Here is a 23,106-nt window from a genome sequence, read left to right on the forward strand (position 1 = left end):
ACGCCAAATTCATTCAAAATGTTTCAGTACTTTTCGGTTCCACACAAAATCTCAGGTCAATTTAAGCTTGGTAAATGGAGGAAATTAAGTGCCAAGAGAGATCTATCTATAATGTATCAAACCAAACTAATGGCCACAAACATTGCATACACTCTTCTGGGAGATGGGAAAAAAAAAAAAGCTTCCATTCTCGAATTTCTCAAGAGGAGGAATTTTAGAAGTAGGACTAAGAAACCAAACAATAAAGATTTACTGAAAACCAGCGATTCTAGATCGAATGATCGATAAAAAACATAAAGAATAATTTCTATGCAATGACACACTGTCAACTAATAGAAATTATTCTCTACAAACATATAAACATATAATCTATAACACTATAACTCTCAATTGTGAGAGAAGTTGATGTTCTATAACTATGAATACACCCCCTCCCCCTCTTCCTTTTTTTACAATCAAAGAGGAAGGTATTACAACGGATGAAACTATCGCCTTTTGCTTTTAGTCTTAGAGATCCTTGATTTGCTTGCTTCATGAGGTGGTTTCCAGATTATATCGTCAAGATTGCCGCAAAAACTCTTGTAAAACTGCAAGACAGAAGAGTGTGAAACTTCCTGTCATGAATAAAATTGAACTAAAGCAATCAACATAATGAGGTTTCGGAAAACTGACATTGAGATATTCGCCAGCATCTCCAGCTGCATTCTGAATGTCCACCATATAAAATGTGGGAGCCACCTCAAAAACCTTTAACCAAGACAAATGTATTATTATTTTGCTGGTTGAAATGTTTACATACATTCAAAATTCTGTTAGATGCATCGATACGTACCTCCAGAATAACCGAGAAAAAAGATGTTTTATTTGCTGAGACACCCTCTATTCTCATCTGAAATTTCATAACAATATCACTTCAGCTGCAGAATAACCTCAGTGACATCTAATTCAAGTTAAAATGACACCAGATGCTAAAAGTTTACAATTGCATTCATACATGATTGAGCAAAATGATGCAAACAAAACCAGAGCAACAAAAGAAGTGGAAGCAAGAGGGAGATATAGTTGTTATCAGTTATGCAGATCACAGGTTACCAACCTTAAAGTTGCGAATATGCGTCTTAAATCCCATTGATTGGGCCACAACTTCCATACTTGATAAAACCACCTTTGCTGGCTTTTGAGATATAAAACGTGTGTGATGCTTAAGAGAGCCCTGTGACAATATCAGTCCAACAAAATAAAATAATTGTTCTACCACTACATATGAAGGGAAAAAAATAAGTGAGTCTTAGATCTTTAAATGACAGAATATCCAAAGTGAGAGAATGTATTTTTCGTCCTAGCGTGTCTTAACAAGGTAACGGTTACATCTATTATTATGCAAACTACCCTTGGGAGGGCAATATTATATGGGCTGTTATTTGAGCATGTCGAGATATGATGATTGAGCCTCATAGCACACAGAAAGACATTATTAAGTACCTGTCCCTTGTCAAACATTGATGCGAGGTTTAAGCCTTGAGATAGAATGATCAAGTCAAATGCATTAAGCAATAAGGGACCCATGTCCTCATTATGGCTTTGACGAATATCTCTCTCTTCCTTCAATGACAAAATAAACAGCATGTCAGCAAAGCTGGGAAGATAATCACCATATGAACTCAACTGGGAAAAAATAAGCTAGTGTCCGTAACTAAAGAGCAGGGACACAATGTGAAAAACGGCAATACTTGTACTAATACTTGTATTGCATGCAATTTGGATGCCCTAAGCTTCCCTTAACTTAATATTCCTTTCTTCTGCGTTATATATTCATGTCGTCTGCAGTAGAGTTTTCATGATTTCATATTGACATGTAATAGAATGGTTTTCCAGGAATAACATAATTCAGTTTTAGTTTATTATTGTTTGTTAATTGTTAGTGTTTTGGGTTCTTTGATATGCCTCTTAGGATTCATACATGATTCTTCAAACACAAAATAAGCTGAATGAATGGGTTGGAAATGAAGACAGAATAATTTAAATAAATGAATAAAAATCCTATAAGACAAACTGAAGATAAAGCATAAAGGAATGATAGACCTCGGCATCATCAAAAGCAGCATTTATGTCATCCAGATTTACATCTTCATGCTCCTGAAGGCTGACTGGAACGTATCCCCTCTGAAACCATTCATCGTTTCTTATTTGTTCTATGGTTATACGCTGCAAACGCGAGAGGTAAACAGAATTATCAGAAACAACCAGGATCTTGAAACAGAGGTGAGACTTAAGCCCATCAGAAAGATGGTATTAGTTGGCTAAGCATTACATGTATAACCCAAGAAGTTTCTGAACTTCAAGAACGAATGAAGCATGTACCTCCACATGAGGTGTTAGTACTTGAGAAAAGGATCATGAAATAAAGGGCGAAACATAGCTTCGGAATTATTATATTTGCATTTACTATAAACATCATTCTGCCCATCAGTACTAGTGAAAAATACTAAAATCATCTCATTTTAATATCCAAATGGAGAGAAATAATAAGGTCATAACATGTCATGTCACGCCTACAACTGAAGAATCAATTGCAGGCTATTAGATGCTTTCAAGTTTCAATAAAATTCCGAACTTTTCCACAATTGGATTTACTATTAAAGGAAAACAGTCCTATAAATCACAATCACACATAGGATTGTGAACTACACATCATCACAATTTGTTCAGATGCTTAGCATCAAAATATCAACCACATCAAAGACTCAATTATTTCTGCTCTGTGGTCATACAACATTCATTTTGTAATAGACAGTCACAACTAATCTTTGCAACCAATACTCACCGTTTCAGGATTTGTGTCCAAAATTCTACATATCAATGATTTTGCCCCTACAGGAAACCAAGAAGGGCATGAAAAGTCTGCTTTATTAATCTGCAAGAGTTAACAAGAAAACCAAGGAAAGTTCATTAGCATTACTAACAATCCGACATCTTATTTGATGAAAAACACTCTTGCTTCTGCTTGAGAAGAGAAGAGGTAGCTACAAAAACTTTGTAGCCTGACACTACTGCAGTTAGCACCTATCAAATGATGGAGAAAAGACTACTATAGATGAAAAATATTTGTTTCCAGCCCCCACTAATTGCTGCTCTAGCACTCCTAAAATACAAAGTGAATAAACAGATCGACCCAAATTTACATCCAAACAAAATACAAAAATGATATTTGCTAAGAAGTTCATCCAGAAAAAATCAGGCATTACTATGTTTATCATCCTAAATTTCTAGATAATACTAACTGATGAATGCGACTACGAGCAAAATAAATATTTAAGACAAATATTTTTACTACAGTTCAATCTAGTCAAAATTGAAAAATATATATTTAACAAGTTTGAATTTATACCTTACTGTATAAGGTGGTTAGATCAAGCTCATCAAAGGGAAGGTATCCAGCCAATAGGACATAGAGGATAACCCCACAGGACCAAACATCTGCCACAGCACCATTGTAACCCTTGTGACTGAGTACCTAAGCTCACAAATTCAAAAAACAGAACCCAACATAAGAATAGTTAGTATCTGCACATGACTGAAACTGAAATTTAACCAAACATCAAGCACTGCTGTGTTTTACCTCGGGGGCTACATAGTTTGGAGTGCCACAAGTTGTCCGAAGGAGACTCACACCCTAAGAAGAAATTCACCAAGGTCATTGGTATCAATTCATCTACATGTACGGAAGTCATACATGAAAACTACTAGATAACAAGCTCACCTGTTCTGGTAATGCGCTTAAACCAAAATCTGAAATTTTTATATTGCCTTGTGAATCAAGTAAAAGATTCTCTGGCTGCACAAGGTGAAAACAAAAAATTTAGAAGGAATCATGATTAGGATGAGCAAAAAATTTCCTGATCCAACTCAACACCACCAACCTTCAAATCTCTGTGATAGACTCCCTTGCTGTGGCAATAATCTACGCCATCAATAAGCTGTTGGAAATATCTTCTAGCTTCAGCCTCGCTAAGACGTCCATGATGTATCTGCAAAATTATTTATATTCATCATCACCAATACCATATATGGTAATTAAGCAAATATATGGCAAAGAGGGACGCTCTTGCGCTACTCACAATTTTATCGAACAATTCACCACCTGTAATGAACTCCAATATGATATAAATCTTCGTTCTGCTTGCTAGAACCTGAAAAAAAAAAAATTTACAACAGAATGAAGAACATAAGGGTCATGACTCATGACAGATAACAAGAGAAACACCACAATGGCTTATCAAATCACAATATGTTTCCATTTCATTCCTCTCTCCAAAGTCCAAGCAATCAAATAACATATATTAAAAAACAACTGAAAAACAAAATCTATACATGCCTTAAGATATTTCTTTTTTTTTTTCTTTTTTTTTTTTTTTTTTTTACTAAAGATAGGAGACTCAAACCCGCAACGCAACCTCTTAATTGAGTATGGGGAATCTATGCCATTTGAGCTATTACTCATTGGCTCAAAATTTGGAAAGCAACCTCTTAATTGAGTATGTAGAGTCTATGCCATTTGAGCTATTACTCATTGGCGCCTTAAGATACTTCTAAACTCTTATCTATGATAATTAATCATGATACGGAGCATAACTTATATAATTAGATAGAAATCAGATAGAAAGTTGCAGAAATCGTCACATGCCTCATGCAAGCGAACAACATAGGGATGCCTCACTAGCTTCATAATAGAAATCTCCCTCTTGATCTGCACAATTACGGAATGATAACAATAATAATAATAATAAAAAGTTTCAAATCAAATCTTAATAACAAGGTGAAAAATAGAGTGGATCAGAAGAAAAAAGAGTGTACCTGGTCCACCATGCTGTGCTTGATGATTGTGGCGCGGTCAAGAACTTTCATGGCGACGCTCTCACCGGTCTCAGTGTTCTGAGCGAACTTCACCTTCGCGAAGGTTCCTTCCCCAATCGTCCTCCCTATCTCGTACTTCCCTACTTTCCTAACCACCATCGCTCTTCTTCTTCTTCTTCTTCTTCTTCTTCTTTAATTTCTCACTTTTTCACCATTGCTTCGCGCTTCTTTAAGTTCGAACTGATGCGTGGAATAGCGAGATTCTGTTTTTTTTTTTTTTTTTTTTGAATGAATAAAATTGATTGATGGGAGAAGAATCAGATGACGGCAAGTAGGTTGGGTAGTAAGTAGGTCATGAAATTGAAACCAAAGGAATATGATATAAACACCTTTTTTTTTTTAATATTTTTTAAGAGGAAATTTACAGGTTGAAGAAGAGAAAAGCAACAGAAAGAAGAAACAATGAAATTGGTTTTTGTTTTTTGTTTTTTGTTTTTCTTTATAAGAATAAAAAGTGTGAAGGCTAAGCTGGCAAGTGGAGTGGGAAGTGGGAACATTACATTTAATGTTAGAAAATTAATTTGAAGTTTGTTTCTCTTTTTATTTTGTGGGTAAAAGCAAAGGAGAAGCATGATGTTGGTGATGATGATAAGTGATAAGTAGTGTGTGAGTGAAGGTTGAAGCTGATACTGAACACTCTGTGAACCTTATTGGAGACACATCACATCAGTACATTGATTCAAAACCAGGTTGAGATTTTGGGATTTTAATTGGCACCTTTTTTTTTTTCCTAACTGAAATCTTGGGGATTCGAGCTCCTAATTTTAGTTCACTTCTTTTGAATTTTGAGTGCTTTATATCTAGTATTGGATAATTACTTTGCTTTGTATTTTTCTAATGATATTGGTTAAGAATAAAATTAATTTTTTTAATTAATAAACATAAAAATTTAACTTTGGAATAATATTGAATGTAGTAAAAGAATTTTAATAGAAGAGCTAAAGAATTTTAATTTTATATTTTAAAAATATATATATTTACTATATAAATAGATAAAATATGTCTATATTTAAAAAAAAATACTAAAATGTTAGTAAAATTTATTATTTTTATCTGCAGTTAATCAATAATATTTAAAAGTTACATTAAAAATATATTGTTGAATTGTTAGACTAAATGAATTTAACTGATAATGAAGTATTGACCAAAAACAATAAATTCTATTAATCTTAAATTTTTTTTTTCAGAAGATACTTATTTATTTACTCTATGTTATATAAATCAATTTATTTTGTTTAGCAAGAACCTAATAAAAACGTTCGTTGCTCCCGTTGAAAAAAAAAACATTTATTTCTCTTTCATTTTGAAAGAAATTTATTTATCTTTTTGGTGACTAAAGAAATTTATTTATCTAATATATTTAACGTAATTGTCTTAAAATAAAATTTATAAAAATTATTTCATTCAACATATTGAAAATTTTATTAAAAACGATAAAAGATTAATTTGAATGTTTATTCTTAATTTTATTAAAAAATTTAAACTAGAGGTAAAATACTTATTAACACTGGTTTATGTTGTTAGTCATATTTTTGTAGAGACTGATTAAAAGAGATAATAAAGTTCCTGTTAAGATTTATCTCTCTATCTTCATAATAATATTTTCCTTTCATTATTTATTGGTACTGTTTCGATGGTTATTTGAAACGTGGATTTGGGCTTAAATGTGAGCTCTAAATTCCTTAGTACGATAGCATCTGACCTTTTTAATGTCGAAGTGCCGCTTGTCCGAATTTTTCGTGAATATAGATGGGAGGTGGTACCTATAAGGGACTCCGATGCTTAAACTAGCAAGGACTTTAGGCAGATTTTTAGTAGATTAGAACGTAAATTATACCTGGGTGCTAGTGTATTTATAGTAGAGTTAATAATCACCTTTGTTGGAGTAGTTCTATTTTTTTTATCTTTTCTAATGGATAACTGTTCCTTCTATCTTGGAAATTTATTGGGATCTATCTTTTAGAAAAGATATAAATAATAAAAAAGATTTTTGGAGGTAGTCATCTACTTTGGACAAATAGAGCTTAGCCTCCTTATGCCGGTGTCCGACTCTTTAAAAAAGTCAAATTCATCGAAAAAATCATCTTTCTTAGTGAATCTTTTATTCTATTGGACATAACTTTTATTTGTTAGACCAAAATATAACCAGATACTATATTATTTTTTAACAATTTTAATAATCTTTTTAACTACCCAAGTATCATTTTTGTCACTATCATTCTTTATAACAAGTAGCAATATGCGAGGACCTTAAGAATAGTAAATTAGCGAATCTCGTCCAATCATATAGCACCAATATGTGGAATTTCAAGGTTTCGTATACGGAGCAAAAGTTCATCTGACTTTCAGCGTTATATATCGAATTCTAACCACAATTTTCTCTCTTTTGTCAAACCTGCGATACTTGTCATTGGCCGCTTTTGAGGCTTAGAGTGCCAATACATCTTGGTCATTTAGTTGTAAAATAATCCATTATCAGTTAATTATAACTGATGGACCAAAAACAATAAATTCTGATAATTTTTTAAGCATTCTAAGAAATAAACATAAACACATTTCAATAACAAGCTTGACTTCTACATCACAAGGGGGAAAATATAAATGATGAAATCTTTCAACAGATTTGACAGAAATAAAAGTAAATAGAAATGACCTTTAGAGGTTAAACTAGAAGGGCAACTGAAAGTGAATATATACTTGCAAGTTTTTCGGTAATTTATGTAATTTTTTAGTCTTGAATTCATGTTATTCATATTCAAATTTCTTTTTTTCTTTTTTGGTTCCAGCCATTATTAGACTTTCTATTTAGAAATTTCTTTGTATGACGCAATACCAGAGGTCAAGCAATGAGGAGTCAATGCAAAAGAAAACGATAGACGTTTTGTATACAGAAATTTGTGACAAAATGGAGAAATTGTTGCTTACACAATCTTTTTATCCTAAAATTTTGCACCCAGCTCCGTTTGGTATGTTTTGGGGGGTCAAAATATTAATGCAGAATGAATCTTTACCTATAAATGGCTAAAAAGCCATTCAAGGAAAAAATAATCATATAACCCAAGAATGTATCATCATCATCTAACAGATATTGCAAGAAACCATGTAGAGAAACTGTTAATTCGCTTCCCCATTCCCTGAAAGTTTCTCATCAGCAATGTCACTAGGAAGGTCAAGACCAGCAGGAATTTTGCCAGGATAGTTGGTAGTTGGGTTATCTGAGCCAATCATGCTGCAAAGATAAGACTAATCAGTTTCTGACTTTCTGTTAATCTTGAATGAAATATGTCTTTCAAGAAAAACAAAATGCTCACCCTCTATCAATGATAACAACAGAACGTAGTTCGCAATTAGCATAGCTGTAGAGAGAGAAGGACTGAATATTAGTGATTTGCTATATCACTATATGATAATTCTAAACCAGAGGTAAATTCAGGGATGGATATGCTAAACATTTTCATATTTCCCATTTAACATTACTTTTTACAAAGCAAGGTTAAGATTATAAAAGTGTCCATATATATTTGAAATTCAACTAAACTAATAAATGCTGAAGAAAGTGACATATGTGGATGTAAGTTCACGTAAAGATGAAAATATTTGACCGGAATTACAACATCAAAAAAAGCCAGGTTTTCTTTTCTTAAACAAGTCACAATGTTTTTCCAGTGTTCATTAAAAAAAAAAGAAAAGAGGGGAAGAGGGGGGTCTTATTATTATTTATTCTCTCCATCATATATTTGAAAGCCTGAATGTGTTGTTCATAAAAAGACTTGCCATCCTTCCAGATAATACTTACTGTGTGCAGATTTCACTCTTTATAGTTGGATGGCAATCATTTCCAAAAGAACTTAGGGCATGAAACAGAAAACCGCTGTGAGAAACAACAGCTATCTCTTTCTCTTTACGCTTCCACAACCTACACCAAATACAGGGCAAAAATGTCATATATTTAGTTCTAGTCTACCTATAGCTAAAGATCTACTTCTTCTGGTCTAAACTACTAGTATACAGTGCTCACTATAATCTGGATCAAACCAGGTCGACCTACTATGGAAGTAAACCTTCCCAGTGCTAATTTTTCTCTTCCATCTATAGACTCAAACTCAATATTTTGCTTAAGGGAACAAGTGCTAGGCCACTAGATACAGCCAAGCATTCTAGAGACACAATCTGAATTCTAACTGTCTATATTTTATACAAATGATATCTGAATATAAACGAAAGGTAAATTATGCTCTAAATCTTTTACACAACTATATCAGCTCCTCAAAATCTGAACCCACCAAAACATTATTACCAAATAGGAGGGCCTGTGCGTGAAGCTTCCACCAAATGAGATCTAAGGAGGGTAGAGAATAGAGATATATACAGTCTTATCCCTATAATCAAAAGAGTCTATTGGAATTTGAACCTATAACTTCCAGGTCACAAGGTTACAAGATTCCTATTGAATTGAGGTTCACCCACCACTAAAACATAATTATACGGAAAATAATAGTGCAAAACATGAGCTTCACATGGCATGCAATTTGCAAAAGATCACCAGAATATAAAACTAAAATTGGGCAACAACGTGCATCATCTGAGAGTATTGACAATTATTACAGTAAGTGCAAAATGGTGAAACATATGGTGATCCAACCAATTATAAAACGTTCAGCTTAATCCACAAACATAGTAATATGAAGCTTCTAATATAGTTTTGCGTTCCCTAATTTTGTATATAGAGATTCTTCTTTTGGTCATATATGTTGACATGGAACATTGATTACTTAATAGCACTCACCATTCAAAAAACTTCAGTCCCCTGGCAACAACTTCTTCATTCGTCTCTCTAATGTCAGGTTTCCACAAAATGTCCTCATCACTTTCTATCTAAATTACCAAACATGAATTTCAGTCAACTAATCAAATTTCAACCAACTTATCGCAAGAAGTGTCTCCTAACAAAATTTAGTACACGCTAGTCCATAACATCAGCCAAACAAAATAAATCACCTACCAGTGAAAAATCAATAGCTGGAAACATATTCCGATACTCAGTGATGCTTCTTCTCTTATCACAAGGATGAACTCCCTGAGTTACAAGAATGAAGCACAGATGCGTTACACAAAAACTACATGAAATTAAAGAAGGGGAGGTAAAAGTATATTGCAGGTTCAATGTGTAATAAATGTCCTCTCATTACATACCAAATGCTCTCGGCACTGCTCTACTGCTATAAATGGTGGGCAATTCAGACTAGAAATTGCAGGACGACCACTATCTCCAACATTATCATTCATCAGAGGAGGCGCAGTAATCCCATCAGTGTATGCTTCACCACCAAAAACCCCAACTGCTGTTTGCATGGTCCTGCAAATATCACTTTGTACTTGAGGTATACCCTCACTAAGGAAAGAAAGAGAAAAAGACTCTGGTTTGTTTACTAATATGCAAAGCATTTTTCCTGTGGAACAATCAGAACAACTCTAAGAAAATACTTGTCTACAATATATACTGCATGCTAAAAGGACATAATCCAAATTAAAGAATATTACTTAGTATCAATATATAGGTAGGAATTACCTGTTCACAAAATACCATTTGATGGTTTTTTAATGATTCTCCCATTTTCAACCTTATTTATAGAACATTTTCAAATTTTAACAAAAACTTGACAGTTGCAACATTTTTTTTACAGTAGCTAAAATTGTAGATTTGAAAAAAGATCCAGTTGCTGTTTTGTAGTGGACTTCCCATATACTCATATCAAATCACATCTTTGCTCAACTAATATTGGCAGCAATCAAATTGTCTTGTATTGTTCAGTAAATCTTTTAAGACCTCGGTCACACAATCTTTAAGACCTCGGTCACGCATAACATAAAATTTTAATGGGATGAGGTAACAGATCTTGACACAATGAGATTAGTTCAACCCTGAAGTGAATTCTAAATTAAATGGAAGATATACCTTAACAAGGGGGAAACAATGACTAGTTCAATTCCTTTAGAAACATCGCTTGTCTTAACATGCTTTCGCAGGTTGTCAACCTGTCACATAACCAAAAATATTCTGCTATGATATTTAAAGAACAACCAGTTAAACTGGGTAAAGAACTAGCCACTAGGCAGAGAGAGATCTATGCTAATTTACATAGTCAGTGTCACTTTACTTCAATACCACGGTAGAAAACAAAGACTAGTCTCTTATCTCTAGTCAAAGTCCACTCTTAAAGATAATTCTAAAAACACCTCAAGAAAGAGGAAAAAAAAAAGAAGGGGGGGGGGGGGGGGGAGGGGAGATATTTGATTAGAAAAAAGAGATACTTGATAAGAAAAAGAAAGAATTACCTGGCTCCAGCCAAGAGGGGTTAGGTTTGCATCAAAAAGATCATAAGACAAGTATGCATCAGGATTCTTGTCTCCTTCTACATTGTGAAAGCCTTGTGCATGTCTAACCTGTATCCAAGATTAGATAAGAACTGAGATCTCAAAAATAATAATATTGAAAATAAGGAAATGATTTTATCAAGAACCAAAACACAATATACTCCAATCGGCAGGCTATGAACCCCTGGCCTGTACTAATCTAATGATCCATTTTACCCTTAAGCATAAAGTTCACGAAATGCAGTTCACGTCGCTATTTTCATGCATTTACCCACAGTTCAGTTTAAAATTTAATCGTGCAATTTCAGTCAGACCAAAATAAGTAGATAACAATAGTCAATATAGTAAATCACAAATTCACAGGTGACTAAACTTTGGGATTCGATGTCACGTAGGAAAAATAAGTTCTTGCCCCATTACACAAGACAAATATGAATTTTCCTACTACTAAAACACTGCTTCAAGTATAAACCAGCCACAAACCAGGTGAAGAGTTTTACAACGGTGCAATGGATAAAGACCTTGACTTGCAGCAGCATCCATATCTACAGTGACATGAAATAAAAGCCAAGAAGAAAGTTTTAAAAGTCAAGGGTAAAAGACAGTAAAAGCTCCACAACCATACACAATTTTGCTAAAAATGATAGGAATGTTGAAAGTGAGTTAGTTATACGAGGAAATATGAGTACATGTAAAGCAACTCTAAAAATTATTTGCACCTATACTATACCATAGATGTATAGAACCAAACAGATGCAACAACAACCAAGATCTCATTGATTCCTTAAAGGCAAAGACAAGGATATATAGCGATAGGAGAAGGTTCTACATTCTCAGCATAAGCTTCCAACAAAACATAGATAACAACAACAAATTGAATGGGCCTAACTGTGCCCATAACCTACCTAAATGAGAATCACTCATTCTATTCCAAAGCTTATCTTGATCAACTACAAAGCCAATGTGATATTTAACGAAAACTTCATGCAACATAGTTGTTTCTGAACAGAATCACTTCAGGATTTCAAAAATCTACATTTAAGAGTTTAATTCCTATTATTCTTTTAATAAAAAATAAAAAAATAATACAAATTCCTATTATTTTGTATATAGTATCACAGTAGACGAGTTTCACACGTACGTATAGAAATTAAACTTCATATATTATAGTATAGGATTTAATCTGAATGCTCGTCAATAATTACAATAGAACGATAAACGAAACGAAGATTTTACTACGTTCATGTCATTCCAAACAAGCCGGATCAACATTGTGAAAAAAAATTCACTAGCGAAAATCACCAATTCCTGAGTAACTGGATATAAACGAAAATTTCCTCGCGAAATCAGTAAGCAAAAATATCAAGTCACCGAATAATCGTAAAACTAAAAAAAAAAACGAATCCGAAATCAGAGAACTAACCAATCAAACTAGCTCAGAGCTTAGCATAACGCGTCGAGAAAAGCATCGGTAGAAAACGAACAGAGAGAGAACAAGAAGAAGAAGAAGAAGAAGAAGAACCTGAGCGAGGAGAGAAGCGAAGAATGCGAGGAGGAGAACGTTGCGATGGTGGAAAAATTGCAGGGCGATGCTGTGAAATGGGAGTGGGGACAAAAGCGGAATTCAACAAAATAGGATCATGTGTAATAACAACGGGCATGGCGAATAAGAGAGTAAATTTGATAATAGAATTAAAGGAAAAAGAAATAAAAAAGAAAAAATAATAAAAATAATAATTAATTGAATTGTTAAAGACGTTAAAAAACTGTTAGGGGTGGGTTGGTCTGAATCTGCAAGCAAGTGCAACCACTGAAACATGGAAGTGCTGCATTATACTATTGCTTATTATCCTTTCGCATATGGCTTATGACTCATCACCCATCACACAAATATATAAAATATAATATAATATAATAATCTTTATTTGGGAAAACCAAATAAAAAAGAAAAAGAAAAATAAAAACAAACAGCTATCATTACCAGCCCAAACCATAACACCATCATCACTAGTAATACATCAACAACAACAATAAAGAGAGAGAGAGAGAGTACGGAGGTGATGAAACATGGAAGAAGAAAGAGATGGTAAAAATAGAGGAGGGATGGTAAAAATGAAGAATGATAAAAGTTAATTAGTAATTTTACAAAAAATAATGTAAATTATCTAAATTAATTATTGTTTTTTTTGGTGAATGTTTGGTTTTTTTTTGCCAAAAAAAACAAATTTTTAGGGTAATTCACGTGAATAAATAGTTTGGAGTTTAAATTTCCGCAAATATTTTAAATCAAATTTTGTTACATACCTGTCTTAAACATTTTTATGTAAATCGAATCAACGCTGTTTACATATAAATCGAATCAATATTGGAGAAACGTGTAATATATAAATCAAATCAACTTTATTCGATTTACTACTGTATATCACATCCATAGTAAATCGAATTAGTTTAATTCGATTTACTATTAATACGGATTATTGGCATTTTATTAATTTTATAAAACATAAATGTCAATAAGAAAATATCCTTAATTTGGATTCAAATAAAATATCAAACAAATCAAAACGAATAAGAATGGAAATTCAAAATTTGTATTTTAGTTCAAATTCTAGAAAAGAATCTATATTTTTACAAACTTATAAATTCAAAACAGAATAATAAATTATTTCTAAAAATTCGTTAAAAATCATTCTTTGACTTATTAACATCTAAAAAATCATTACCAAAATTTTTGATGTTGAAAAATTTATTATAAAGTATAGCCCTCTAAAATGGCATAAAAGTTAAAACTTAAAATTTTTCAAAGTAGAAATAACAGATAATTATATAATATAAAATGACCAACTATATTTATACAAGATGTAATTTGTGAAATAATTAAAATATTAAATCAATTAAATTATCATTTTATAAATATTTATACAATATGTGATAATACCGTAGGAAATTATTAAACTAATTTAATTGATCATTTATATAACATATTGCATAAATATTTATTAAATAATAATTTAATTGATATAATATTTTAATTATTTTTTAAATTATATATTATATAAATATAGTTAGTTTTTTATATTATATAACTATTTATTATTTTTAACTTTAAAAAAATCTAAGTTTTAACTCCTATATACTAGTTTGGATAGCTATACTTTATAATAATTTTTTCAACATAAAAAATTGTAACAAATTTTTAGAATTCATTTATTATTCCGTTTTAAATTTATAAGTTTGTAAAATGTAAATTTTTTTGTATTTAAACTAAAACACAAAATTTTTATTTTTATTTTTATTCGTTTTGTTTTTTTAATATTTTATTTAAATCTAAATAGGATATATTTTTTTATTGACATTTATATTTTAAAATGAACAAAATGTCAATAATCTATATTAATAATAATTCAAATTAAACTGGATTTTTTTTTATCAGAGACACGGTTGGATTGTTCAATGCATCCCTCAAAAAGTGTTAAAATATTAGATAAAATGTGAATTAGGCAAGGTTCTGAACCGGATCGGATCGACCGGTCTGATTGGTTTAATCTTGAACCGATAATTTTTACGGTTTGATTTAAATAAAAAACTGCCAGAATTAAAACCATTTTTAAATTGCTGAATCGGCCGAGAATCGGTCGGTCGGACCGAACCGGAACCCGGCGGTTTTTTTATTTTGCCCAAAAACGCCAAAACGCAGGCGTTTAGCATTCAGTAGAACACCCCAACCCTACCAACCCTAACTCCCTCCAATTCTCCAACGGCGCAGCACACACTCCCTCTCTCGTCCCTCCCATCACCCTCGAGCTGGCCGTTCCTCTCAACACCGGCGAGCTCAATCCCTCCCTCTCGTTCAGCCGCCGAACTGCTCCTGACGCCGTCGCCGGTTGGAGCTTCGAAGCTCACTCGGTCCCTCACTCAGCTAACGTCTCAGACTCTCAGCAGTGGAAGCACAGTCGCCGGGCTCGCCTCCTGCCTCTGTCGCGTAGCTCTGTTCCTCCGTCGCAAGCTCTGTTCCTGCCTCCGTCGCCAGTTCTGTTAATGCCTCCGTCGCCAGTTCTGTTAATGCCTCCGTCGCCAGCTCTGTTCTTCTAGGTATTTTACTATTTTTTTCACTGATTGTTCGGTCTTCTTCTTGGTTTGAACTTTGAAGTTCTGAAATTGTTGTTGTTTGGTCTTCTTCGTCGGTCTTCTTCTTCAATTTTTGTTCCATTTTTAGTGTGACTGTTTTCAATTTTTGGTCTTCTTCTTCTTTACTGATGGCTCGTTCCCTCTGTTAGTTTGTTACTCTGTTTTAGTGTGACTGTTTTCTAATTGCTCAATGGCTCGATTGCTCTGTTAGTTTACTGATGGCTCTGTTAGTTTGTTATCTGGTTTACTAGTTGCTGATGGCTCCTAATTTTTTTGTGTTCAAATTTGCTAATGGCTTTGTTTTGTAGTTGCTGGTTTTGCTGGGTGAAGATTTAGTGTTTTGGAATGTTTCATAATGTGCTAAATGCTTGATGCTGTAGGCAGATTTTAGTGTTTTGTAGTTGCTGGTTTTGCTGGTTTTGGAATGTTGAATGCTGGTTTTGCTGAAATGTTTTGGCCACTAGAGCTTCTTTGATCAACTTCTGCTGAGAATATGCTATACACAGGTCTATGATCAGAGAATCTTGACTCCCCACGAACGTAAGATAGTGAGTTCCAATAGCTGCCAATAGTGAGTTCCAATAGCTGCCAATAGTGAGTTCCAATATTCTATTATTCGTTTTATTTTTGGTCTGTTATTGGATTCTGTACTTGTCTCTAGTGATTATCTTGTTCTGCTTTTGTGTCCAAATTCACGTTCCATCTCATTTTTTGACACTTTTTGAGGGATGCATTGAACAATCTAACAGTCTCTCTGAAAAAAAAAATAATAAATCGGTGTCAGGGAAAAAAAGGATATCACCATTGTTGCTGTTAGGGTGAATCTCGCGGATAATGTTGTTCTTGTTCGTGTTATTAAGTAGGAAGTAGTAGTAGTAATAGCTTGAATTTGATGTAAATTAAATTTTATTTCTTTTAAGGCTTGAGTTTATATCATTTTGTTGCAGTAATATTCAACAGATGAAGTTAGTAAAGAGCAAATTAGAGATTGTTATGCTTAATTTGTCATTTTAGATTTATATGCATTTGTTTGTGCACTGTACATCAGAGCCAAAACGCTCTATTCCATGCTTTTAGAATTCGAATGACATGAAACATACTTGGCAGTTGGTGTTGTTGAATTCCGAAGCACAATTGATTGAGGTTGTTAGGGAACTCGCATTATTAGCACTTTAGGCAGTGCACTTACCATAGTCTGAAAAGCTAATTTTATTGTATGTTGTATGTTTCTTAATTTTCACACTACACTTATGATTTCATAATCCTATTAGCGCTGACATTGTTATTTGATTTCAATTATGTCATTTAGAGTTGTGGTTTGTTGCTCATTATTTATCGCCATCTGGGAACCTTCATGATCCTTGCATGAAATCGGATGTTTCTTGTGTTATATATCTCTTTGTAACATCTGTTAAATTGATTGCACCAACAGTTTTACCTCATTTATGTTGCAGAGTTGCTTGTGAGATATGAGTCTGATATCTCAAAATGCTCGCACTAAAGCTAAGAAGACCCAAAGGGAGGAGGACATCAAAGAACCTCCCAATCATGAAGAGGTTGAGGATGGGAAAGATTCTGATGATGAAGCTCTGAAGGCAAAGAAGAGGAAGCGAGAACAGTCAGAAATGCAACAAGTGAGAGAAATGAAAAAGCTGGAAAGCTTTTTGTTTGGCTCTCTGTATTCCCCTGTTGAATTTGGAAAGGAGGATAATGAAGTAGAAACTGGGGATAAAAAGAGCTCGGATTTGTTTTTCACTGACCGTTCTGCAAATAGTGTGCTTTCTGTTTATGAGGGAGATGCTGACATTTCAGAGGAAAGTGATGATGATAGGGCTGCCGTGCAGAGAAAACCTGTATGGGTGGATGATGAAGAAGAAAAGGCCACTATTAACATAGCAAATGTTAACAGGTTAAGGAAGTTGAGGAAGGAAGAGGATGAGGATTTGATTTCTGGTTCAGAGTATGTGTCAAGATTGAGGGCTCAGCATGTAAAGCTGAACCCAGGAACTGATTGGGCACAGATTGATTCGAGGTCCAAAATAGATAGATCGTCTGATGATGAGTCAGATGAAGAAAATGAAGCTGCATTGAACCAAGGTAACAAGGATGTGGATGATATTCTGAGAACAAATGAAGACCTAGTTGTGAAGAGTAGCTCGAAACTACTGCCTGGACATGTTGAATACTCAAAGCTAGTTGATGCTAATATACAGGATCCATCTAATGGCCCAATAAATTCTGTTCAGTTCCATAGAAATGCTCAGCTCCTTCTTGCTACAGGATTGGACAGAAAGCTTAGATTTTTTCAAATTGATGGCAAACGTAACACCAAGATTCAAAGCATCTTCCTTGAAGATTGCCCCGTTCGGAAAGCTTCTTTCTTGCCAGATGGGTCTCAGGTTATCTTATCGGGAAGAAGAAAATTTTTCTATAGTTTTGATTTGGTTAAGGCTAAGGTTGATAAAGTAGGTCCTTTAGTTGGTAGGGAAGAGAAAAGTTTGGAAAATTTTGAGGTCTCGCCTGATTCTAAATTAGTAGCTTTTGTGGGTAATGAGGGTTACATTTTATTAGTTTCGACAAAAACAAAGCAATTGGTTAGTACCTTAAAGATGAACGGAACAGTCCGATCCTTAGCTTTTGCAGAAGATGGACAGCAGTTGTTGAGCGGTGGCGGTGATGGCCAGGTTTACCACTGGGATCTGAGAACAATGACATGCATGCATAAAGGTGTAGATGAAGGCTGCATAAACAGCACAGCTCTTAGTACTTCTCCAGGTGGAAAACTTTTCGCAGCTGGTTCAGACAGCGGAATTGTGAATATTTACAATAGAGAGGAATTCCTCGGGGGCAAGAGGAAGCCTATCAAGACCATTGAGAATTTGACCACTAAAGTAGATTTTATGAAATTCAATCACGATTCTCAAATATTAGCAATCTGTTCATGCATGAAAAAGAGCAGTTTGAAATTGATACATATCCCGTCATATACTGTGTTTTCCAACTGGCCACCGCCGAATGCAAGCCTGAGTTACCCCCGGTGTCTTGATTTTAGTCCAGGTGGTGGTTTCATGGCTGTAGGAAACTCTGCAGGAAAGGTGTTATTGTACAAGTTGCACCATTACCAGCATGCATAAAATCAAATTTGGAAGCTCTCTCAAGGTTTGAGAGTAAATTTTTGTGTTGTTATTTGTTGTCCAGGCAGGTTTCTGAACTTAGGTTATTATTGCATTTTTGTCATAAACTAATGAAGCGTCATATGTGTTTGTATTCAAGCTATAGAGGAGATAACTAGCTTCAAGTCTTTTATTGATTGTTTGACATTAGCTATATTAACTACATTGCTTTATCAATGTTATAGATACCTAGATGAGCTGTTATGTTATATCTGTACACATTCTGGGTTAAACTGATTACTAAATGCCATTTCTTGGCGCTTCAGGTACTGAAAGCAAGGTAATAGCTAATAACTAATAAATAAAAAGGTGAGTGCTACCAGGGCAGATAGATGAAATATTTTGATTATTTTCATATAGACGTTGTTGCCACTGCTCCTTTTTCTTTTCTATTTCTTTTTTTTTTTTTTGGGATCTAGGATTCTAGGGTGATGCCACTGCTCTCTTGGAAAATTTTGTAGTGTGACTCTACAATTGTATGTATTGTTTTGGTATTCAATTGTTTTATATTTTATGAGGAACCAAAATTTGAAATATGGGAACTTTTTCATTTGGAGATGTATTGGTCTATTGGACTGGACTTTATCTGTGATCTTAGACTCAATTGGACTATGTACTAATTAATTATCCATTGGGCTTGCTAGTCTCAAGATATGCTTCTAATAAAAGTTCACGTACATTCCTCTTGATTTTAAAATTACACTTTTGATCGGAATAAAAAAAAAAGAACAATTCTAACTGGGTTGGTCTAATGGTTAGTTCATTAATTTGCTTAAATAAGTGTTGGAAGATTAAATTTTATTAAATTTTACTTTGTGCATGCAGCAACCTATTGACCAGCAGCAAATTCTTAAATGGAGTTCCGATCTGCGACGGATTAGTTCTTGGTTTGCCGGGTTGAGGAATACCGTGAGAAACAAAAAAAAAAAGAGAGAATAATTCTAATTAAGTTGGGTTGGTTTAGTGGTTAGTTTATTAGTCTTCGTTCTGTGCCGGAATAATCATTGGCGAATGGGAAATGTGGAAAAAAAAAATTCTACCACCAAAAAAGAAAAATAATTCTATGATGGAGATGTTTGGGTGAAGAAAATGAAGAATGGTGTGCATAATTTATTTTAAAAAATTAATAACAATAAAATAACATATTCTCTTAAAAATGTCTCTTACTATTTATAAAAGTGAATATTTATCTCTTCATCATTTTTATTCTTCACCATAGTATGCATCATAAGAAAAAAACATAACACTACACTTTTGATGTTCCTAATATCAAACACATAGTAGGGGTGGTAATATGTACCCTACTTGTGGGTACCCAACCTGACTCCACCCGGTCAGATAGGGTTGTCAACCAGACCCCACCCGGTCGGGTAGGGTTGTCAACTCGATCCGCAGCGGGGGGTAGGGTAGGGTGCGGGTAGGGTTCTCGTGCGGGTCGGGTAGGGTGCGAGTTGAGCCTCAATCCTACCTGACCAACCCGCACTCTATATATGCATATGTTATATACTTATATAAAAATATGTTTTAAGTGGATGTTGAACCAAAAACCTCTCATTAAATGCAAAAAATCCTTAGTCATTAAAAGAAGATCATTAATTGATAATTTAATAAACTTTTTTTTACATAAAAGTCAGTTTAATTTTAAATTATCATCAAGTTATATAATAATGCTGTTTCTTTTTTTGTAACCCGCGAGTAGGGTCGGGTACCTGCGGGTTAAGAGCGGGTAGGGATAGGGTTGAGATATTCTCAACCCGCGGGTAGGGTAAGGTTGAGTTTATATAAAAATCTCAACCCGCGGATAGGGTTAGAGTTGGCTCCAAACCCTACCCTACCCTACCCATTGCCACCCCTATACGCATCAATAATAACAATTTTCAATTATCACATTAAATTACTGAAATGTCCCTAGTCTATAGGAAAACACCTCCACCGTGCTTGTTCCCATCCTCCCAAGTAGTGATTGTACTTTTCCAGTACTCGACGACGGATCCACAATGGCAAATAATTGTTCAACACTTTGCTAGGATTTGAGTCTTCAAGAATAATTAATTTTCATATTTACACAAATATAATTTCTGATTCCATATGTTTATGTTACAAATACAAAATAGGCAAGGATTAACAATATTTTTGCTCAGCATTCTAGAATTTCACAAGCAACATAATGAATAATCGATTAGCACAGCTATATATACATAATGTTATTTACTACTATATATTATATATCTAGTCTTTCATTCTTACTATATATAGAGTCACCAACTTAATTATTTAAAGATGTATTTTTATATATATGTAAGAAAATCTCACTGATCATTTCCTTTAGAAAATGGATAACGAATTAACAACTCTCACCTTCCACAAACAATGTAAGATTTTAATTATATATCCTAGAGAACAAATCCAAACAAATTCAATATAATGGATTTACAAATAGATTCTGAAGATTTGATTTGCTAGCATCATAATTTAGCTTTGATTTGGTTTTGTCTTTAGTGTTCAAAATTTGAAAAAAAATTCAGAGCTGGACAACTATATAATACTAATTACTTTAATTTCATAGCAAAAATGAGTTGTACACTTAATTAGTCAACCTTATACTTTTATAGCATCTTTTATTATGGTAGCTTTAATTTAATTTCTTTCAGAATGAACAATATATTTCTGAACTTTAAGGTCAATAATAATAATAATAATAATAATAATAATAATAATAATAATAATAATAATAATAATAATAATAATAATAAGGTTTAATTACTCTGTTGGTCCCTATATAGTTTCGTGAAATTTTCAATTAGGTTCCTATATTTTTTTTCTTTTTAATTGGGTCCCTGCACCAAATTTTTTTTCAATTAAGTCCCTCTTAATAGTAATTAGCTTAATTTTATGGGGATTCAACTAAAAAAAAAATTGGTACAGGGACCTAAATAAAAAGAAAAAAAAGTGTAGGGACCCAATTAAAAAAAAATTGGTGCAAGGACTCAATTAAAAGAAAAAAAAGTATAAGGACCTAATTGAAAATTTTGCGAAACTATAGAGACCAACAGAGTAATTAAACCTAATAATAATATAATTGTTGCAATAATATAAAATTCTATGCATAATTACATGACAATATTAAAGTTAACTCGGACAACTAGTTTATAATTACGGTAATTTGATCACAACTGTAATTAAATTAAATCTATTAGCTATAGCGGAATAATTTGTCTATAATTTTTAAATATTATATATTTGATATAGTTATTTATTATTGCCTATAATTAATATTATTATCCACACGCGTTATTAGTTTACGGCCATAGATTTAGTCTACGAAACACACAAGTTGGATTACATAATATATATATATATATAATTCATCACGAACCTATAAAATTGGATCCTTTATTAATCTACATAATCTTCTCTGATTTTTCTTAAGTTTGTCTTTTTCCAAGTTCCTCCTCCACATAAATTTGACTTAGAAATATTAGTTAGTTTAAACAATGATGTAGCCCAAAAGGACAAAATTAATGAAAAGCTGGATCTAATCCAATTTAAGTACGAAATAATAATAATAATAATAATAATAATAATAATAATAATAATAATAATAATAATAATAATAATAATAATAATAATAATAATAATAATAATAATAATTTTTTTTAATTATAACATTTGTTAGAATAAATATAATTATTCATTAACTTCTTTTTATTATATTAAAATTTAAAAAAAAATTAATTTCATAATATAATATCAGAATTTATAATATTAAAAATTTTGGAGTTCGATCTTTGTTAAACTCAAAAAAAAAAAATTTAACGTAAGACAGAAAAAAAAAAACCCAAAATTTTTTTTCTAAGAAGACATTTTAGACGCATAATAATTTATGTATTTTTTTAATCAATTTAACCTTTTGAATAGAGTGGTTTCATAACAGCATTAGATAATTTATTAAGAGAGGATATATGAGGTCATTGTTTATTTCTTCATCACCATAATAAAATAAGTTTAATTCAAATCTTGTTGTTAGGGTTTCATTAATGCTATGATATGATTTTATTTGAGCATAAACATAATTCAATTTCAAAACTCAAATTGAGTGGATACGTGTGTTGATCGATCACTAGATTTTGTTTTCTTATATAAGGCTTCAATAATTAATATATATATACCAGTTTTAGTTATTAGTATCTTTGATGTAGAATACGAATATACATATAATTGACCACATTTTAAATTATATAAAGACAACCTCATAATCAAGTGTCATGAAAAATCAATTGCTTTCTCCATCTTATAAAAGACAAGAGGCTAGATTACATTGTTATGCAAACCACCGAACATATTAGCTGCTGAATTTGCATGGAGTTAAAAACATGAATATCCCAACTCATCATCATGAGTCACAAGCATTTTTGGTTATGGATTACTTTATTCAAGTGGTAAATGGGAGATTAAATTTTTTTTTTATTGAAACATTGATAGTGTAATGAAACTTTTACATTTTTATTCAATTGGT

At 32.7% G+C, this 23,106-nt stretch overlaps 3 protein-coding genes across 19 annotated transcripts; 1 reads left to right on the top strand and 2 right to left on the bottom strand.

The window, feature by feature from the left end:
• Window positions 1-227: 227 nt before the first annotated feature.
• Window positions 228-5,680, bottom strand: LOC112765495 (CBL-interacting serine/threonine-protein kinase 8). The gene is made up of 14 exons (XM_025811395.3): window positions 4,855-5,680; window positions 4,685-4,747; window positions 4,119-4,190; window positions 3,921-4,028; window positions 3,761-3,835; window positions 3,620-3,673; window positions 3,389-3,514; window positions 2,825-2,914; window positions 2,083-2,205; window positions 1,483-1,602; window positions 1,097-1,213; window positions 833-889; window positions 673-747; window positions 228-587 (listed from the first exon to the last, which is right to left on the bottom strand). The coding sequence occupies exons 1-14, from the start codon at window positions 5,011-5,013 to the stop codon at window positions 486-488; spliced, it is 1,341 nt and encodes a 446-aa protein (XP_025667180.1). The 5' UTR covers window positions 5,014-5,680; the 3' UTR covers window positions 228-485.
• Window positions 5,681-7,772: 2,092 nt separating this feature from the next.
• On the bottom strand, window positions 7,773-13,507 carry LOC112762508 (phosphoglycerate mutase-like protein 1). 7 transcript variants are annotated; one of them, XM_072223673.1, is made up of 11 exons: window positions 13,271-13,507; window positions 12,812-12,881; window positions 11,773-11,834; window positions 11,251-11,358; window positions 10,871-10,950; window positions 10,108-10,270; window positions 9,917-9,991; window positions 9,701-9,789; window positions 8,711-8,830; window positions 8,226-8,270; window positions 7,773-8,143 (listed from the first exon to the last, which is right to left on the bottom strand). In XM_072223673.1, the coding sequence occupies exons 1-11, from the start codon at window positions 13,292-13,294 to the stop codon at window positions 8,029-8,031; spliced, it is 951 nt and encodes a 316-aa protein (XP_072079774.1). In that variant the 5' UTR covers window positions 13,295-13,507; the 3' UTR covers window positions 7,773-8,028. The 7 variants fall into 7 exon arrangements, with proteins under 7 accessions (XP_072079774.1, XP_072079777.1, XP_072079776.1 ...); XM_072223676.1 differs by having other exon boundaries at window positions 11,790-11,834; window positions 13,271-13,370; XM_072223675.1 differs by having other exon boundaries at window positions 13,047-13,281.
• A 1,477-nt stretch (window positions 13,508-14,984) lies between these two features.
• Window positions 14,985-18,799, top strand: LOC112762507 (U3 small nucleolar RNA-associated protein 18 homolog). 11 transcript variants are annotated; one of them, XM_025808357.3, is made up of 3 exons: window positions 14,985-15,381; window positions 15,924-16,011; window positions 16,872-18,799. In XM_025808357.3, the coding sequence occupies exon 3, from the start codon at window positions 16,887-16,889 to the stop codon at window positions 18,549-18,551; it is 1,665 nt and encodes a 554-aa protein (XP_025664142.1). In that variant the 5' UTR covers window positions 14,985-15,381; window positions 15,924-16,011; window positions 16,872-16,886; the 3' UTR covers window positions 18,552-18,799. The 11 variants fall into 11 exon arrangements, with proteins under 11 accessions (XP_025664142.1, XP_025664143.1, XP_072079771.1 ...); XM_072223670.1 differs by having other exon boundaries at window positions 14,993-15,381; window positions 15,798-15,957; XM_072223666.1 differs by having other exon boundaries at window positions 15,003-15,381; window positions 15,726-16,011.
• Window positions 18,800-23,106: the final 4,307 nt, after the last annotated feature.

This window comes from Arachis hypogaea, chromosome 17, assembly GCF_003086295.3.
Source record: "Arachis hypogaea cultivar Tifrunner chromosome 17, arahy.Tifrunner.gnm2.J5K5, whole genome shotgun sequence".
NCBI lineage: Eukaryota > Viridiplantae > Streptophyta > Magnoliopsida > Fabales > Fabaceae > Arachis > Arachis hypogaea.

What these genes read in the sequence shown, in the direction of transcription:
- LOC112765495 (XM_025811395.3), bottom strand. Translation starts at nt 5,013, where the DNA reads ATGGTGGTTAGGAAAGTAGGGAAGTACGAGATAGGGAGGACGATTGGG. An exon ending in ATGTTGTTCGCTTGCATGAG is followed by an intron (nt 4,191 to 4,684) that starts GCATGTGACGAT and finishes TTTTTTTTTCAG; the next exon opens with GTTCTAGCAAGCAGAACGAA. An exon ending in CTGCTTTTGATGATGCCGAG is followed by an intron (nt 1,603 to 2,082) that starts GTCTATCATTCC and finishes TTGTCATTGAAG; the next exon opens with GAAGAGAGAGATATTCGTCA.
- LOC112762508 (XM_025808362.3), bottom strand. Translation starts at nt 12,950, where the DNA reads ATGCCCGTTGTTATTACACATGATCCTATTTTGTTGAATTCCGCTTTT. An exon ending in TCGCTTCTCTCCTCGCTCAG is followed by an intron (nt 11,835 to 12,811) that starts GTTCTTCTTCTT and finishes ATGTCACTGTAG; the next exon opens with ATATGGATGCTGCTGCAAGT. An exon ending in AGCAGTGCCGAGAGCATTTG is followed by an intron (nt 9,992 to 10,107) that starts GTATGTAATGAG and finishes CTTGTAACTCAG; the next exon opens with GGAGTTCATCCTTGTGATAA.
- LOC112762507 (XM_025808357.3), top strand. Translation starts at nt 16,887, where the DNA reads ATGAGTCTGATATCTCAAAATGCTCGCACTAAAGCTAAGAAGACCCAA.